An 18,680-nucleotide genomic window follows, 5' to 3' on the forward strand; every position below is an offset into this window, starting at 1 on the left:
AGAGTTAAATCAGTGCAAATGCCATAATGTACTTGCAAGACTTCTGAACCACTGTAGTTATCATCATGTAGTTTCTGCAGGTTATCTAACAACAACAAACACTATATATGCAATGTCAGTGTCACAGGCTAAATAGCTATGAGTTATAAGCCCCCAAAAGTGGAAGTTAGGCCAGAAATGGCATCTCTTCAGACACCCCAGAACTCAAAAGGGATTTCACATATGCCTTGTGCTTTTTAATATTTTATAAATGTATGTTTTTTTCTAACTGGAAAATATGGGAATTGTAAAATGTGTCCTTCTACTGTACTTTTCATGAAATTATGACTATACCTTTCCAGGATATGACTTAATGTAAGTGAGAGGGCAAGATCCACTCCTTAGATTAATCATCGCAGAACATTTCCTGTAAAAATGTAATGACCCTTACTCATGCAAATAAACTACACTGCACATTGTAGGCTTATTTCGTTATTTCAAGTTTAACTTGCATTGTAAATCTTTGTTTACTTCTTATTCATAATTTACAAAATATCCTGCAATTCAAGTTGTATTCTGTTTGTGCTGAACTGTCTTGTGCAGGTCAGTGATTCTGTCATCGATGGTATATCCACTGTTTAGTGGTTAGTCTGAGTTAAAGCTCTTTGATTCACTGAATTCTGATTGGAAATGATGTTCGCAGCCCTGGTGTTCCGCTGCAGTTCAGGATTGCATCATTTCTTTGGGATCAGCTACTCTCAGTTATATCTTGCTTTTCTCCGACATGTGTAAGGTGTAATGTGGGATTACATTAGGATGACAAACAGTCTAAGGTTAATTTATCATACAGATAATATTATTTAGAATACAGATGCAGCAGATTATCTTTTATAAATATAGTAAATTCAATTGGGACTGACTAAGCAGAAAATGTAAACAAGATACCGGGATTCTTTAAGTCAATCACTTTTGTTATGTTAATTAATTATACAAATAACACTTTGATTGCTGAACATTACTATTGACAATTGTAGCAAAATTTAGAAATTAACTCAATACAAAAACATAAATGTTCCTAAGAAAAACAATGGTAATGAAACATTTGCATTATATGGGAAAAGTAAGCTTTATGTAACCTGCGGTTAATGTACTGACATAGCAGTAAATAAGTTACTTGATACAGAAAATAGTGTCTTGTTAGTAAGTAGTGAGTGTACAGTATCTTCTGTGTTTTAAAGATGCATACCGTAAAACTTAAAATAATTGCCAGGTCTCAAATAATCGCATGTCTTCAATGCACGCCAGGAGGCGTTTAATTGAAGTTTTACAGTAGTCTTGCATTTAAACAAATAATCATTACTCAAAAAAAACACAGGACATTAACAATTCCAGAATAGGCAATTTAGTGAACATTTGTCAACAAAACAACATGCAGTACATTAATGCAGCTTACAGTTAGAAACCATTATTATCATCTTTCATGTTAAGACAATGGATGAATGAGACTCTTCTTGCTGTACTTTAAGTGTTGTTCTGTGGGTAGGATTTCATGGCATGGCTCGACACACTGTTAAACAGTGTTAAAAGCATAATCTATTTCAAATGGTACAGTAGATATTCTTGTGTCCTTTTAGGATTATGATAACAAGCTCCATATATGACTGAGCACAAAAAAAACATTGAGTCAAGATTCACAAAGAATTTGTAGCATAAGAGGCTGCTGACTATCATGAACAGCTAAGCAGTATTCTTTCGATCAGCTTCACAAAACGCTTCCGGATTTTCGTCTTCTGGAGAATCTGATTCCTCCTGCTATTATGGCAAGAGCAAGAGCAACTCCAATAATAATAAGAATAATCCTAACCCAAGGGATTCCTCCTGTACATAGAAAATGAACAAAGTCATTATGGTGTATCCTGCATTTCTTGTACTTCTATTAATACCCAACACCAAAGATTATCTTACGAAATACATTACAAGCTTGGGGGGGTATTTATATTTTATCCAAACTGAGAATTCATTATGTGTGACTAGGCAAAGTTATCGTTAACCACGTTTGCCAAATATGTAAGTGATTTGAAAATGTTTATTACCTGTGTGCCCTGACTGTAAACAACAATATTTATGCTTTAACATCCCAGTTGTTCTGAATATTTTACACACCTCTTCTAGGCAAAAATGTAAACGTTACCTTTGACTGTAAGAGTGATGTTCTTCATTGCGACCCCATATGTGTTCTTAGCATGGCATTCATAAACCCTGGCATTGCTATACGAGGCTCTTGTGATGTTTACAGTAGACACTCCATCCTTCGTTATCTCCTGTACATTATCAGCTTTGGGGTATTTCCACTCATACGTGGGGGCTGGGCTCCCATCAGCAGAGCAGTTTAAAACTATACTGCCCCCTTCACAAACTTCAACATTTTCTTCAGCAGCGCTCAATAGACTGGGCTTGTCTGAAAAGAAAAAAGGAGAGTAAACAAAGAGAGGAAGGCTCTTCAGATCCTATCTGAGACCACAGGTGGAGGAACAGGGCAATGGGAAATGCAAATTCACATTTACAACAGACAAAGAATTTACAGTGTGGGCCATTTTCATCTGCGGATTTGACTTTGTACAACTGGGCTTGTTTGTTTTAATACATAGGCTTTCTTTTCCATCCAACGGATCACGGTGGAGGATTCTAGTTCTATGATTTACATTAATTTACCTGTTTTGATCAGACACTGGCCACATTATTTTGAAAAATGTTAGGCATGCTTTCCCACTATAATGCTGATTTTCAGTTTACAGTCATGTGGTTTATAATTATTAAAGAATCAGCAGGCTAGGAGAGCAAGAGAATGAAAAAGAATTGCTTAACTTACAAAATACTGGTATTTTCAAGGGAGGAGAGCGTTTTGCTGGATTTAGTTTCGGTCCTCCTGGTCCCAATTTAAGCTCTGCCACACAAGTGTACTCCACTCCATTGTCTGCTCTGGTTGGTGTTACTGGGAAGGGGATGCTTTCATTCACAGGAAACCGTGTTGAGCTATGAGTAAAGCTTCTATTCCCAAGCTGTTCATCTCCCTTATACAGCTTCACACTGAGATATCTGATAGGAGCCACATCTAGGACCTGGCACGTTATATTAGATTCTTCACCGATCTTCATAAAGTCAGGAGCAATGAGGGAGACGTTTTCTGGATACTCTGCAAATGAACATAAACAATATTGTTTTTGCTACAGGGTGATATTAAAAGGCTCAGATCAGTGTTCTGTATAGAAATATACCAAACAAACAAAGACAATGCAGATTATGCAGCAAACGCTGTCCATACAGAAAAGTTTGAAAAATAACACTGGGATGCTATCCTGAAGAAACCCTGGCAGAACCATGTACAGATCCCAGCAATGCAACTCCATGAACTTGGGACACACTGTCTACTGCAGAGAGGTGCTGATACAGTAGGAGTACTTACTGTATATATCAGTACTAAACTTTCTGCATAATGACAAGTTACAACAGTATTTGGTAGTTTTTACCCCACATACAGTCAGCTTACAAACAATGTAAAATAAGTGTTATATGAAGCCACTTACTGTAAATAACCAAATCCAGTTTTTCTGCACACTGACGGGGTTCATTCATGTAGTTTATAAAGCATTTTGGCTCTGCATCCCAAACAGTGAGGCTGCTGACATTCCAAACTGCTATTTTACTATTCGGTTCATTCACAGGGGAAACAGAAGACTCCCAGCCAGCCCCCAATACATCTCCACGTGTTGTGGAGCAGTTGACAGTCACTGGGTCTCCAAATCTCACCACGACTCTAGAGGGGTCAATATGCACATCACAGACAGCAGAAGAGGCACCTAAAAGAGATAATAACAATCATCTCAATACTTCTATTATCTTTCACAAGGAAAGCAATACAGATAAATTACTGATTTAATAAAAATGTATGTTTCATTCATTCAAACAGGTGCAATACATTTTTTTAAAGTGTGTGCGTGTATGTGTGTAGTTTATATATACTGTGTATATACAGACATGCTCAAATTTGTTGGTACCCCTCCACAAAAAACGAAGAATGCACAATTTTCTCTGAAATAACTTGAAACTGACAAAAGTAATTGGCATCTACCATTGTTTATTCCATATTTAATAGAAATCAGACTTTGCCTTTGATTTTTTATTCAACATAATATTGTAAATAAGAAAACAAATGAAAATGGTATGGACAAAAATGATGGGACCGCTAACCTAATATTTTGTTGCACAACCTTTAGAGGCAATCACTGCAATCAAATGTTTTCTGTAGCTCTCAATGAGACTTCTGCACCTGTTAACAGGTAGTTTGGCCCACTCTTCCTGAGCAAACTGCTCCAGCTGTCTCAGGTTTGATGGGTGCCTTCTCCAGACTGCAAGTTTCAGCTCTTTCCATAGATGTTCGATAGGATTTAGATCAGGACTCATAGAAGGCCACTTCAGAATAGTCCAATGTTTTGTTCTTATCCATTCTTGGGTGCTTTTAGCTGTGTGTTTTGGGTCATTATCCTGTTGGAGGACCCATGACTTGCGACTGAGACAGAGCTTTCTGACACTGGGCAGTACGTTTCGCTCCAGAATGCCTTGATAGTCTTGAGATTTCATTGTGCCCTGCAGAGATTCAAGGCACCCTGTGCCAGGCTCAGCAAAGCAGCCCCAAAACATAACCGTGCCTCCTCCATGTTTCACTGTAGGTATGGTGTTCTTTTCTTTGAAAACTTCATTTTCTCGTCTGTGAACATAGAGCTGATGTGACTTGCCAAAAAGCTCCAGTTTTGACTCATCTGTCCATAGGACATTCTCCCAGAAGGATTGTGGCTTGTCAATATGCATTTTAGCAAATTCCAGTCTGGCTTTTTTATGTTTTTCTTTCAAAAGTGGAGTCCTCCTGGGTCTTCTTCCATGGAGCCCACTTTCGCTCAAAAAGCGACGGATGGTGCGATCAGAAACTGACGTACCTTCACCTTGGAGTTCAGCATGTATCTCTCTGGCAGTTATCCTTGGTTCTTTTTCTACCATTCACACTATCCTTCTGTTCAATCTGGGGTCGATTTTCCTCTTGCGGCCGCGCCCAGGGAGGTTGGCTACAGTTCCATGGACCTTAAACTTCTTAATAATATTTGCAACTGTTGTCACAGGAACATCAAGCTGCTTGGAGATGGTCTTGTAGCCTTTACCTTTACCATGCTTGTCTATTATTTTCTTTCTGATCTCCTCAGACAACTCTCGCCTTTGCTTTCTCTGGTCCATGTTCAGTGTGGTGCACACAATGATACCAAACAACACAGTGACTACTTTTCTCCATTTAAATAGGCTGAATGACTGATTACAAGATTGGAGACATGTGTGATACTAATTAAAGAAACTAATTAGTTTGAAATATCACTATAATCCAATTATTTATTATCTTTTCTAAGGGTTACCAACAAATGTGTCTAGGCCATTTTAGAATATCTTTGTAGAATAAGCAATAATTCATCTCTTTTCACAGCTACTTTGCTTTATTCTGTGACATACCAAAGGCATGCAAGTATACATGATAAAATAGCTTTTAATTTCATCACTTTTCAGGAGGAATGAAGCATTATTTCAATTAGGGCTGTCACTTGATTCAAATTTTTTGATAAGTTAATCTATGGGCATTAGTTGATTAATCAGTAGATTAATCCGTCCACATTTTTAATAAAGGTAACGTTCTTATAGGGGTTGTCCTGCATAGAAATACTTCTAAATCATTCGAATCTAAAAGAATAAGCTCAGTGGGAATGTAGTCTTTCTAAAGGTATTTTTATTATTACATTTTTTTAGTAAGTGTAACAAATGTTCACAGAACAACCGTTCATTCGGGCCACTGTCAGCACATCCCTGAAAACACAAGACAGCTGAGCTGCGTTCACCATTACAGCTACGCACGTGGCTTCCTGTACTTCTCCTTTTTATTGCATCTAGCAAAACGGGAGACACCAAAGAGATGAAGTCGCAATACAATTCTTAATAACGCTCTATAATAAGCAATATCATGCAAAATTCAGCTGCGATCCACTCTTTAGTTGATTAATCGGTCGGATTAATCTATTAAATCTATTAATCGGAGCAGCCCTACTACTACAGTTGTAGTCAAAAGTTTAAATACCCCAATAAAAATGTATAATTTCTAGAAATTTCTCAAAGAATTTTAGGAAAAATCTTTTGTAGCAAACGTTTTGCAAAAGTCTAAAAATGCGAATTAAAAAGTATTCATACCCATTGATGCTGTGATAGTATTGTCTACAAAGTACTAGAAATTTCAATATGATAATGCAGAACCTAATTCTAGAAAAGTCTAGAGAATGCTGTCTAGAAAAAGAGCTATCTGAAGACCTTAGGCAGAACACTATGTATTGTCATAAAGCTGGATAGGATACAAGATAGAAGGATACAAGAAGATTTCCAAGCATTTGAGTATCCCAATTTCAACTGTTGTTTCTATTATCAAGAAGTTCAAGACTCATGGTACTGTCACAACGCTCCCTCGGTCTGGAAGAAAGAAGGTTCTTTCACCAAGAACAAATAGTAGAATTGTGAGGAAGGTTAATAACAATCCGAGATTGACTGCCAAAGATATTCTAAATGACTTGGGTGCAAGTGGGACTGGGATTTCCATTTCAACCATTGGTTGAGTATTGCATAGTGAAGGTCTCAATGGTCACAGGCCAAGGAAAAAGCCACTCTTAGGAAAACTTCACAAGGACAATCACTTAAAGTTTGCAAAATGTCATTTGAATGGTGGATATGAGTTCTGGTCAAAGGTTTTGTGGAGTGATGAAACAAAGATTGAGTTATTTGGTCACGCTGATAGATGTGGTTATATCTTTCTATGGGGCTGTTTTTCCTCTCATGGCGCAGGAAATTTAGTTTCAATACGTGGTAGAATGGATTCCATAATTTGAATGAACTGGAACAATTCTGCGTTGAAGAATGGTCAAAAATCACTAATCATACCAAAAGGTCATTGACAAATATCCTAATTGTTTAAAGAGGTTATTGCTAAAAGTTCCTCAACTAGCTATTAATTTCATTTTCCTTGTCAGGGTATGAATACTTTTGAATTAGCATTTTTGGAGTTTTGCAAAAAAAAAAATGCTGAAATAAATATTTGTAGACACCTATTTCTTATAACTTTTTCCTCATCCACAAAAGCAAAACCTTTGCTACAAAAGATTCCTGTGCGGAATATAAACCCCCACAGCCAATTCATTCGAGGCTGTTGAGTACAAGGAAGCTGGAAGGGCTGTGCTCTGCTTCCGAGCTGGCAAAAGTAAGTACTGTGTGTACTTTGCAAGGTTTATTGGTTTGACAGGAAAACAGCTCAGTTGTGCTGTGCAACACAGAAACTTCAGTATTAGCAATTAATAATACAAAAACAAACAAAATCCTAACTCCTTACTGAGCGCTAACTACACATAAGCAGAAACTCTTATTTATTTACTATTTGATTGAAGTATTTTGTTATTTAATTACTTGACTTCAGAATGTCAAAGCTCATCCACTTTATGGTATTGGGAAAACTTATTTTTTATTTATCTTCAAATTAACTTTTATATTAACACCACACCCTTGATGGCATACAATTTTGGTTGACAGAGGTCAATAGTTATTTAAAGCCATAGGTATACACTTCAGTCGATGTGGATAATTATTGAAAAATGTTTGTAATTTCACTTTGTAATTTTATATTCCAACATGTTCTGAATTATGTAAATACAGTAGTTACTGGTAAAAAGGGTCATCATTACAGATTACAACGGTATCTCTTGCGGGGTTCCTTTATCTGTAGCACCATCATCTGGGCCCTGAAACACTGAAATGGGTTGGTACGAGGATAAAGTGTTATGGGGAAACTGTTTTCTGCCAATTTTGTATCTTTTTACATTTACCATTTAACACTTACATTTAACACTTTGACAATAATATTCTTCAAGTTCTAAGCTTTTAAATGATCTATGGTTTTACGGTGATTAGATACAAAGGTAATTACTTACGATTCTTAAAAAGAAGTGTGCATTTTCTTTAAAATTTCTAAACAAAACAAAACAAACAAACCCGGCTCAGATTTCCAGCATAGAGGTCTAAACCCGGCCTTGAAAGGGTTAACCATCTTAAAAATACAGTAAATGAACCATACTGTTAACAAAGGAACCATACTGTTTATAAATGAACCATACTGTTTATAAATGAACCGTACTGTTTATTGCCACTCATACTAAACCCATATGCGGGAACGCCCAACTCTATTTTCTGTTTTTGCATTGCTAGCCTAATAAGTACATAAAACGAATGTCCGTAATGCAGCGTGTTCATTATTACAACCCCTTTTGTTTTTGTTTTTTTATATTTTTAACTTTCTTTTTTGCATTAAGCACAATTATAAACACAAATGTTTAGGAATACAACTTGATCTTATACAAGAGGTGTTAAACACGGCTAATAATACTGGTACCAGAATCCATCGAAATATTATATCACCAATTAAACATCTTGTAAAAATCTAAAATTAAAACCAATAAAGGAAACTTACTTTTTGAATTAAAAAGCAGAAGTCCTACACAAACCAGCAGCGCCCCAGGCTCCATGTGTTGTGTTCTAGTAAGGAGTTATAAATGTGCTCTTACAGTGCGATCCTACAAGATCAGCCTTTCCCCGCCTCGAAACAGAAAGTTAAAAAAAATCACTCGCGCAATGGCGATCATTACTTGGGAACGTGATTCAATGCCCACTACAGTTTTATGTATTTATTTATTTATTTATTTGTATTTTATTGTATTTATTTATTTATGTATTTATTCATTTATTTGTCTTTTGGAATAATAAATGTAAATTCTACCCGAGCGTTAATCAACACCTTCTGTGGATACCGTACAGGACTAGTCTGTGGAATCAGAGACATTTGGTAAAGCGCTGTAAATGTGCAATATAAACAGAAGCACTGGAAATTCCTAAATTGCTTTGCTTCAACCTATAATGTTGGAGATTCCTTGTGTTGTGATGTTTGAGAAAACATGGGCAAATAATCGTTTAAGATTTACATGTAACTTTATCAATCTTTGGGTTTATAACGTTATTCTGGCCAAGATAAATATTACACTTTGCATTGTTAAAATAAAATGCACAATAGTCACTAAAGCCTGATATAATTCACGAAATCAATTTGTGTAATGTAAAAAGGGCAACTCATCAAGGGGCAATAATATTAAACGCTGAAAAGAAAATATAAAACGTGTACAGATGATACAAGTGTATTCTTTAAATTATGTGTTATTGATTTGGGAACAATACTAGGTTTGTGGCTAGATATACTAGTTATTTTGCATCAACATTAAAATGTGAACAGGGCCGCAGCTGAGCTTGGGGTTCAATTGACTTGTCTTTAAAGTGCAGCACGTGTTGAATGATGAGGATGTTTAAGGTCCAGGGTAACATTTTTATTCCATGGTGTTTATTTAGACTGCTGCAGGAGTTTGTTTCACCAGAAAGTGCAGCTGATAGTGTATGTAACATCACTTTGTCAGTACTGCCACCGGAGGGCGCTCTTATCAATGGCAAGTTAATGGTAGTGTAAGAAAAGTAACGGCTGCTTTATTTAAACTGTAAAGCAGCAGTTCAGTGTTTGGAAGTGTCCCTCCTGGCTGCTTCTCTGCCATCATTTTACATGAAACATATCTTTATATAAATAAATAGTCATGTTTTGTGTGTATTAGCTACAAGGGGAAATGGCTTGTACGAGCAGTTCATCTAAAACCCACAAGAGACAGATGGAGAGATCACATAAACACTCTACCATTTGTGTAAATCCTGAAGTTTAGAAAAAGGTATTTTAAACTGCTGACTACTTTTAAAATATGCTAAGTGATTTAGAAGCATGTGAAACTACAGGTACTGTCCCTAGAGGACAACAGCAGTTACACCAACAAACACACATTAACTCAACCCACATTCAACTCTGAGATTAACACCCGTGATTACCCTTTATATACACCTGTGAGTGGAGCCTAATTAACCATCAATTATTCAATTTACAGCCCGAGCCACATTCCCATGTGCTTTTCTGGCAGGGAGGAATTTAACCCCTTCCCTGCCAACCCAATATTCCCCACACACACCCACACATTACACCGGCAGGGCTTTCACCCTGCCACAGGAATGTGTCATTTTTGGTAATTTCCTGCAACTGTAATGACCCTTGCTGATGCAAATAAACTGCACTGCACATTGTAGGCTAATTTCGTTATTTCAACTTTAACTTGTATTGTAAATCTTTGTTTACTTCTTATTTATAATTTACAAAAAAATCCCTTTGCAATTCAAGTTGTATTCTGTTTGTGCTGAGCTGTCTTGTGCAGGTCAGTGATTCTGTCATTGATGGTATATCCACTGTTTAGTGGTTAGTCTGAGTTAAAGCTCTTTGATTCACTGAATTCTGATTGGAAATGATGTTCAGAGCTCTAGTGTTCCGCTGCGGTTCAGGATTGCATCATTTCTTTGGGATCGGCTACTCTCAATTGTATCATGCTTTTGTCAGTCGTGTTTTTAAGGCAGTGGTGCACAAACGTTTTATATGCTGCCCCCTTTTCTTAGCATACATTTTAACTTTATATTTTAACAGGTGTTTTTTTTTTGTTTTTCTTTTGGATTTAATTTAAATCGTGTATTTTCCTGGATTTAAGTCCAGATTTAGCTAAATACATAAATGTCAACATACACTTTCTTAAAAGTTTTTAAATTTGTACTTTGATAAAGTTTATAAATGTTGAAAACATGTATCACAAATTCAACATTTAAAATCAGTCTAATTTATTCACGCCCCACACTTTGCACAACACTACTTTAAGGTGGGATGTGAGGAATTTGAAGCCGCATTAGATTAGGATGACAAACAGTCTAAGGTTAATTTATCTAGCAGACAATAATTATTATTTAAAATACAGATGCAGCAGATTATCTTATATAAATATAATACAAATACAAATATAATAGATTCAGTCGGGACTGACAAAGCAGAAAATGGAAACAAGATACTGGGATTCATTAATCAACATTTATTAATGAGATATTTAATCACTTTTGTTATGTTAATTCATTATACAACTAAGTCATAGTAAATACATTTTTTGATTGCTCAGCATTACTGTTGACAATTACAGCAAAATTAACTCAATAAAAAAACATAAATGCTTCTCAGAAAAACAATTGTAATTAAACATTTGCATTATATGGGATAAGCTTTATGTAGCCTGCGGTTACTGTAGTGTCATAGCAGTAAATAAGTCACTTGATACAGAAGAGAGTGTTAGTAACCTGTTATTTTGTGCCATGCTATCTTCTGTGTTTTAAAGATGCACAGCCTTGCATTTAAACAAATAATCATTACATGTAAAAAAAACACAGGCATTAACAATTCCAGAATGTGCAATTTGGTGAACATTTGTAAAAACAACAACATGCAGGACATTAATGCAGCTTACTGTTAGAAACCATTATTATCATCTTTCATGTTAAGACAATGGATGAATGAGACTCTTCTTGCTGTACTTTAAGTGTTGTTCTGTGGGTAGGATTTCATGACATGGCTCGACACACTGTTAAACAGCATTAAAAGAATAATCTATTTCAAATGGTACAGTAGATATTCTTGTGTCCTTTTAGGAGTATGAAAACAAGCTCCATATTTGGCTCTGGCTCTGAACACAAAAAACACAAGAGTCCAGTTTCACAAAGAGTTTGCTGCATAAGAGGCTGCTAACTATCATGAACACTTCAGCTGTATTCTTTCGATTTGCTTCACAAAACACTTCAGGCCTTTATTCGTCTGTAGATCAATACTATTACTGCTATTACAGCCACAGACAAAACTCCAATTCCAATCCAATGGCTTCTTCCTGTACATAAGAAATGAACAAAGTCATTAGTGTATCCTGCATTTCTTGTACTTCTATTGATACCCAACACCAAACAGTATCTTACTACAAACTGAAGGGGAAGGTTAGTTATCTGTATTTTATTTTATCCAAACCGAGAACTCACTATGTGTGACTATTCAAAGTTATTTTGCCATTAACCACGTTTGCCAAATAATATGTGTATGATTTGAAAATGTTTATTACCCCGGTGCCCTGACTGTAAACAACTGTAAACAACAATATTTATGCTTTAACATCCAAGTTGTTATGAATATTTTACACACCTCTTCTAGGCAAAAATGTAAACGTTACCTTTGACTGTAAGAGTGATGTTCTTCATTGCGACCCCATATCTGTTTTTAGCATGGCATTCATAAACCCTGGCATTGCTAGACGAGGCTCTTGTGATGTTTACAGTAGACACTCCATCCTTCGTTATCTCCTGTACATTATCAGCTTTGGGGTATTTCCACTCATACGTGGGGGCTGGGTTCCCATCAGCAGAGCAGTTTAAAACTATACTGCCCCCTTCACGAACTTCAACATTTTCTTCAGCAGCGCTCAATAGACTGGGCTTGTCTGAAAAGAAAAAAGGAGAGTAAACAAAGAGAGGAAGGCTCTTCAGATCCTATCTGAAACCAGGTGGAGGAGGAGCAGGGCAATGGGAAACGCAAATTCACATTTACAACAGACAAAGAATTTACAGTGTGGGCCATTTTCATCTTTGGATTTGACTTTGTACAACTGGGCTTGTTTGTTTTAATACATAGGCTTTCTTTTCCATCCAACGGGTGACTGTGGAGGATTCTAGTTCTATGATTTACATTAATTTACCTGTCTTGATCAGACCCTGGCCACATTATTTTGAAAAATGTTAGGCATGCTTTCCCACTATAATGCTGGTTTTCAGTTTACAGTCATGTGGTTTATAATTATTAAAGAATCAGCAGGCTAGGAGAGCAAGAGAATGAAAAATAATTGCTCAACTTACAAAATACTGGTATTTTCAAGGGAGGAGAGCGTTTTTCTGGATTTGGTTTCGGTCCTCCGGGTCCCAATTGAAGCTCTGCCACACAAGTGTACTCCACTCCATTGTCTGCTCTGGTTGGTGTCACTGGAATGGGGACGTTTCCATTCACAGGAAACACTGCTGAGTCATGAGTAAAGCTTCTACTCCCAAGCTGTTCATCTCCCTTATACAGCTTCACACTGAGATATCTGATAGGAGACACATCTAGGACCTGGCACATTATTTTAGATTCTTCACCGATCTTCATAAAGTCAGGAGCAATGAGGGAGACGTTTTCTGGATACTCTGCAAATGAACATAAACAATATTGTTTTTGCTACAGGGTGATATTAAAAGGCTCAGATCAGTGTTCTGTATAGAAATATACCAAACAAACAAAGACAATGCAGATTATGCAGCAAACGCTGTCCATACAGAAAAGTTTGAAAAATAACACTGGGATGCTATCCTGAAGAAACCCTGGCAGAACCATGTGCAGATCCCAGCAATGCAACTCCATGAACTTGGGACACACTGTCTACTGCACAGAGGTGCTGATACAGTAGGGGCACTTACTGTATATATCAGTACTAAACTTTCTGCATAATGACAAGGTTCAACAGTATTCTGTAGTTTTCACCCCACATACAATCTGCTTACAAACAATGTAAAATAAGTGTTATATGAAGTCACTTACTGTAAATAACCAAATCCAGTTTTTCTACACACTGACGGGGTTCATTCATGTAGTTTATAAAGCATTTTGGCTCTGCATCCCAAACAGTGAGGCTGCTGACATTCCAAACTGCTATTTTACTATTCGGTTCATTCACAGGGTTAACAGAAGACTCCCAGCCAGCCCCCAATACATCTTCACGTGTTGTGGAGCAGTTGACAGTCACTGGGTCTCCAAATCTCACCATGACTCTAGAGGGGTCAATATTCACATCACAGACAGCAGAAGAGACACCTAAAAGAGATAATAACAATCATCTCAACACTTCTATTATCTTTCACAAGGAAAGCAATACAGATAAAATATTGATTTAATAAAAATGTATGTTTCATTAATTCAGACAGGTGCAATACATTTTCTTAAAGAATACACACACACACACAAACACACACACACACATCTATGGGTAGCAGTGTGGAGTAGTGGTTAGGAAAGAAAAGTAAGAAAAGTGGTCAAACAGACTACCAACGGATATAAAACGCAACATTAAATCCTGGTTTTATGCAGTATAACCACTGCTTAATGTAAATCATTTTGCATTAGGAGCTCTGGAAACCCAAATGTGTAGAACACAATTTAGAATAAAAATCTGCCTTAACAGATGTTAAACACATTTAATTTACCTGTAGGAGAACCCATATAAAACAATACAGGGCACTTACTTTCTGTAGTAGAAAACAGAAGAGCTAAAACACAGGTAATGAGATTTCCAGGTTCCATTTGTTTACGTTCTGTAGTAAAGGGTTCTAAGTTCGATTCGAAACAGCGAATCTAGCATTCTTAGGCTAAAATCGAAAGTAAAACCAAAAAAAAAACCGTTTTGTATACGCATGCGCAATGATTAGGGCCGACCAAAATGATCAACATTTCCTGAAATCGTACGCTTTTTGTTTTAAGCAAAAACAACTACATTTGTATATAGTTTGAAATATGTACATGGTATAGAATATGCACAGAGTATAGAAGGCAATACAGCGTCAGCAAACTCCGGTTATTTTTCTCGTGTTTAAAACATTTCTTTGACATATCGAGTTAATTTCTGATGCTGTGGTGTTAGCAATATGAGTATATATCAAGGGGCAATCGTTTGAATGACAAATGGTGCAGAAAGACAACATCACATGATTAAATTAACATACTGTAACGTGCACGGGGGAATGCAGCAGCAGGGATGGTCGGTGACGTAATCACACAGAAAGACAAGCTTGATAGACGCTCCTTGCAAAAGAGCTGTCTCTTGTGCAGCCGTATCGGCACTATGCTTTAGAGCGAAAGGTCCCGGGTTCGCGTCCGCCCTCCGCCTGTGTGTGGATTGAGAAATCCTGCCTGTCACTAAAGGTACATCCTAAAAAAACTCAATGCAGTAGCGACTGCAGGATTTAATTCCTGGCTGGGCCGTTTATGACGTAATGACGTAATTCCTAATATGTGTACTGAGGACACTATCAAAGATCTTTATAGTAACTAGAAGATTTTTGACTATACTGTCAGAAGTAGCAGCATATTCCCCAAGGACGCACACTCTACCAAAACATTTTGACAGACGGAAATCCGATTTACTACCAACAGGCATAGCAGCACAAATGCTATAAGGTTAGCATCTGACAAAAGCTCTCAAACGTGTTTCGACTTCTCAAAGTGAGCTTAAATTTAAAAAGCTCTCATACAGTGACTAAAAGTGAATGTTAATACTTCCCTTTGAGCTTTACAAGTGTCATTTACATGGGAACAAAAACGAAACAGGAATAGAGGCATGAGTTGAGCATAACATACATCTCAGCTGCATCAGTCAACTGAATTCAAATTGATAAAATTAAATGTAGGTACTGACATTACTGGCGCATTTGTTGATTCGTCGGTTCGTTTTCTTTTTAAAAAATGTGTCGGGACATAGCTAATGCGTAAGACACAAATATAGCTATGGTTTACTGCAAAGTTTGCTAAACATTCGGTATTATTATATTTCTTAGACTTACAATTGTTACAAGATATCACATTATTTTTACATACAGTTATCAATTTATACAGTTGTTTTTTTACTGGAGCAATCTAGTTAAAGTACCTTGCTCAAGGATACAACCGCAGTGCCTCCTCACCTGGGAGTGAACCCACGACCTTCCAGTCAGGAGTCCCGAGCCCTAACCACTACTCCACACTGTTGCCCTGTGTAGGTAATTAGATAGGTAATTGCAAATGTAAAAAATAACTAAACAGCAGCTGCACAAGCTAGTTGCGTGCCTTGCAATGAAAGAAAATTTCCTGTATGTATGCTCCTGACGCGCTGTAATTTCGATACTATAGTATCGAAGACGTAAGATCTCATATCTCAGCCGTACAATAACCAATCTTTTTTTTTCATAACCATGACAACGGTGCTGAGGTGGGTGGGACGGATATATTTTTTGAACCACAAGGATGAGCTAGAGTCGCCGCAGCAGATTACAGTCTGATACGGTTTGGCATGAAATGTTTTTAATTGTCAATCGCTGCATGACTGGGTGGGCCCATGAGCAAAATGGGGGGGCCCAGGCCCCTCAGTCCCAAGCGTGGCGCCGCCCCTGGCTCAATGTGAAAAAAGTAAACGCTGAAGCTCAACCCAAACCACTGGAAACGTTGCAAATGGCAAGCCTAGCACTTCCCAATACTATGATTAAAGAATCAGGGCTTTTCATGAACATGCACAATACAGTACAATCACGTTGAGCCCTAAACAACCCATTCAACGTGAACTGCACTTAATGTGAAAAACGCTTTAGTGCTTAAATTCTAACCAATCCCTATGACACTTTGCAAATGACAAGCTTAACGCTTCCCAATACTTTTCCAATAATCGATTAAATTCCCACATTTTAGAATAGTATTGGTAAGTGTTATCCTAGAGTTTCTATGGTTTTGGTTGTAATTTAAGCACATTGGCTCTGAATATCAAATATCATATGTTGAATGATAAGAACATAAGAAAGTTTACAAACGAGAGGAGGCCATTCAGCCCATCTTCCTCGTTTGGTTGTTAGTAGCTTATTGATCCCAGAATCTCATCAAGCAGCTTCTTGAAGGATCCCAGGGTGTCAGCTTCAACAACATTACTGGGGAGTTGGTTCCAGACCCTCACAATTCTCTGTGTACAAAAGTGCTTCCTATCTTCTGTTCTGAATGCCTCTTTATTATTATTTGTTTATTTAGCAGACGCCTTTATCCAAGGCGACTTACAGAGACTAGGGTGTGTGAACTATGCATCAGCTGCAGAGTCACTTACAACTACGTCTCACCCGAAAGACGGAGCACAAGGAGGTTAAGTGATTTGCTCAGGGTCACACAATGAGTCAGTGGTTGAGGTGGGATTTGAACCGGAGACGTTCTGGTTCCAAGCCCTTTTCTTTAACCACTGGACCACACAGCCTCCTCCTCTTTATCTAATCTCCATTTGTGACCCCTGGTCCTTGTTTCTTTTTTCAGGTAAAATAAAGACCCCTGGGTCGACATTGTCTATACCGTTAGGATTTTGAATGTTTGAATCAGATCGCCGCGTAGTCTTCTTTATTCAAGACTGAATAGATTCAATTATTTTAGCCTGTCTGCATACGACATGCCTTTTAAACCCGGGATAATTCTGGTTGATCTTCTTTGCACTCTTTCTAGAGCAGCAATATCCTGTTTAAGGTCCAGGGTAAAGCAAGGTGCATTTTAATAACACGGTGTTTATTTAAACTCTGTTGCAGGAGTTTGTTTCACAAAAGTGCAGCTGATACTGTATGCAATATCACTTTATCAGTACTACCTAAAGCCACAGGAGGGCGCTCTTATCAACAGCAAGTTAAATGGTAGTGGAAGAGAAGTAACTGCTGCTTTCTTATGTAAACTATAAAGCATCAGTTCAGTGTTTGGAGGTGTCCCTCCTGACTGCTTCTCTGCCATCGTTTTACATGAAAGATATCTTCATGTAACTTACAGAAAACAGAAAAAGTATTTTGCAATATAAAATGATTAAATCTCTGCGCTCCCTCAATATTTTTCATCCTCATCTGTCAGACATGTCGACAGTAAATTGTACAAGTCCTATATTTTCCTGTATAAGGGCCCTTCATTAATTCAATGTTTAATATACAGAAAGACAGATAAATAGTCATGTTTTGTGTGTATTAGCTACAAGGGGAAATGGCTTGTATGAGCAGTTCAGCTAAAACCCACAAGAGACAGATGGAGAGATCACATAAACATTCTACCATTTGTGTTGAGGCATACATTCTGAACCACTGACTCAATGCTTTTGTAGTAATAGAGTGTCCTTGGCTATAACAGTGTCCAGTGGTCTTTTTCACATAAACCTGGGCAATGTATATTTATTACAGGCATTACCAACAGAAGTTTTAGATAATCCTTGCACTATCAGTGGGTTTGAAATAATCCTTGCACTATCAGTGCACTAGAGCGGACATTTTGAAAAGAGCTTTGAAAAAGATTTGAAAGTTACAAGTGTAAAAAGTTGTCAGGATGTTAACAATGAAAAGAGAAATGCAGGTACGTTGTTTAAACAGGTGTAGCAGCACGTGGGGACGTGGAATGCTGTATTTTTCAAAACCCTGCTTTAACCTCTAAAGCAATGCTGTGGCAGTTTCACTGCAATGCAAAACTACTGGCGCCTTAAGCACACATGCAGGAAGCCCCATAAATACTGCTAAACTTCCCCTTCATAGCACTTAACTGTCCTTGATTTTAATGATCAGAACAGTGCATGAATCCTGATAAGAGCTCAGCTGGCTTCAATACTGCTGTCTCATGAAGAAAACAACACAGGGAGGATATGTCAGCCTTCATCAAGGTCAAAACAAGCAAGAGGAAATATTTCAGTAAACAGATCCCTTCTACTGCAACTTATTTAAAATACATTAACACTTCAGTGGAGTGGTTGTGTGACTGTGATTTTATATATATATATATATATATATATATATATAGAGAGAGAGAGAGAGAGAGAGAGAGAGAGAGA

At 37.3% G+C, this 18,680-nt stretch overlaps 1 protein-coding gene across 3 annotated transcripts; it reads right to left on the reverse strand.

The window, feature by feature from the left end:
* Positions 1-1,265: 1,265 nt before the first annotated feature.
* Positions 1,266-14,765, reverse strand: LOC117966857 (vascular cell adhesion protein 1-like). 3 transcript variants are annotated; one of them, XM_034913628.2, is made up of 5 exons: positions 14,356-14,765; positions 3,564-3,836; positions 2,849-3,172; positions 2,171-2,437; positions 1,266-1,857 (listed from the first exon to the last, which is right to left on the reverse strand). In XM_034913628.2, exons 1-5 carry the CDS (start codon positions 14,411-14,413, stop codon positions 1,742-1,744), a joined length of 1,038 nt encoding a protein of 345 aa, XP_034769519.2. In that variant the 5' UTR covers positions 14,414-14,765; the 3' UTR covers positions 1,266-1,741. The 3 variants fall into 3 exon arrangements, with proteins under 3 accessions (XP_034769519.2, XP_034769522.2, XP_058864125.1); XM_034913631.2 differs by lacking the exon at positions 14,356-14,765 and adding an exon at positions 8,570-8,715; XM_059008142.1 differs by lacking the exons at positions 1,266-1,857; positions 2,171-2,437; positions 2,849-3,172; positions 3,564-3,836 and adding exons at positions 11,073-11,927; positions 12,261-12,527; positions 12,940-13,263; positions 13,655-13,927 and having other exon boundaries at positions 14,356-14,761.
* Positions 14,766-18,680: the final 3,915 nt, after the last annotated feature.

The sequence above is a fragment of the Acipenser ruthenus genome, chromosome 36 (genome assembly GCF_902713425.1).
Source record: "Acipenser ruthenus chromosome 36, fAciRut3.2 maternal haplotype, whole genome shotgun sequence".
Classification (NCBI taxonomy): Eukaryota; Metazoa; Chordata; class Actinopteri; order Acipenseriformes; family Acipenseridae; genus Acipenser; species Acipenser ruthenus.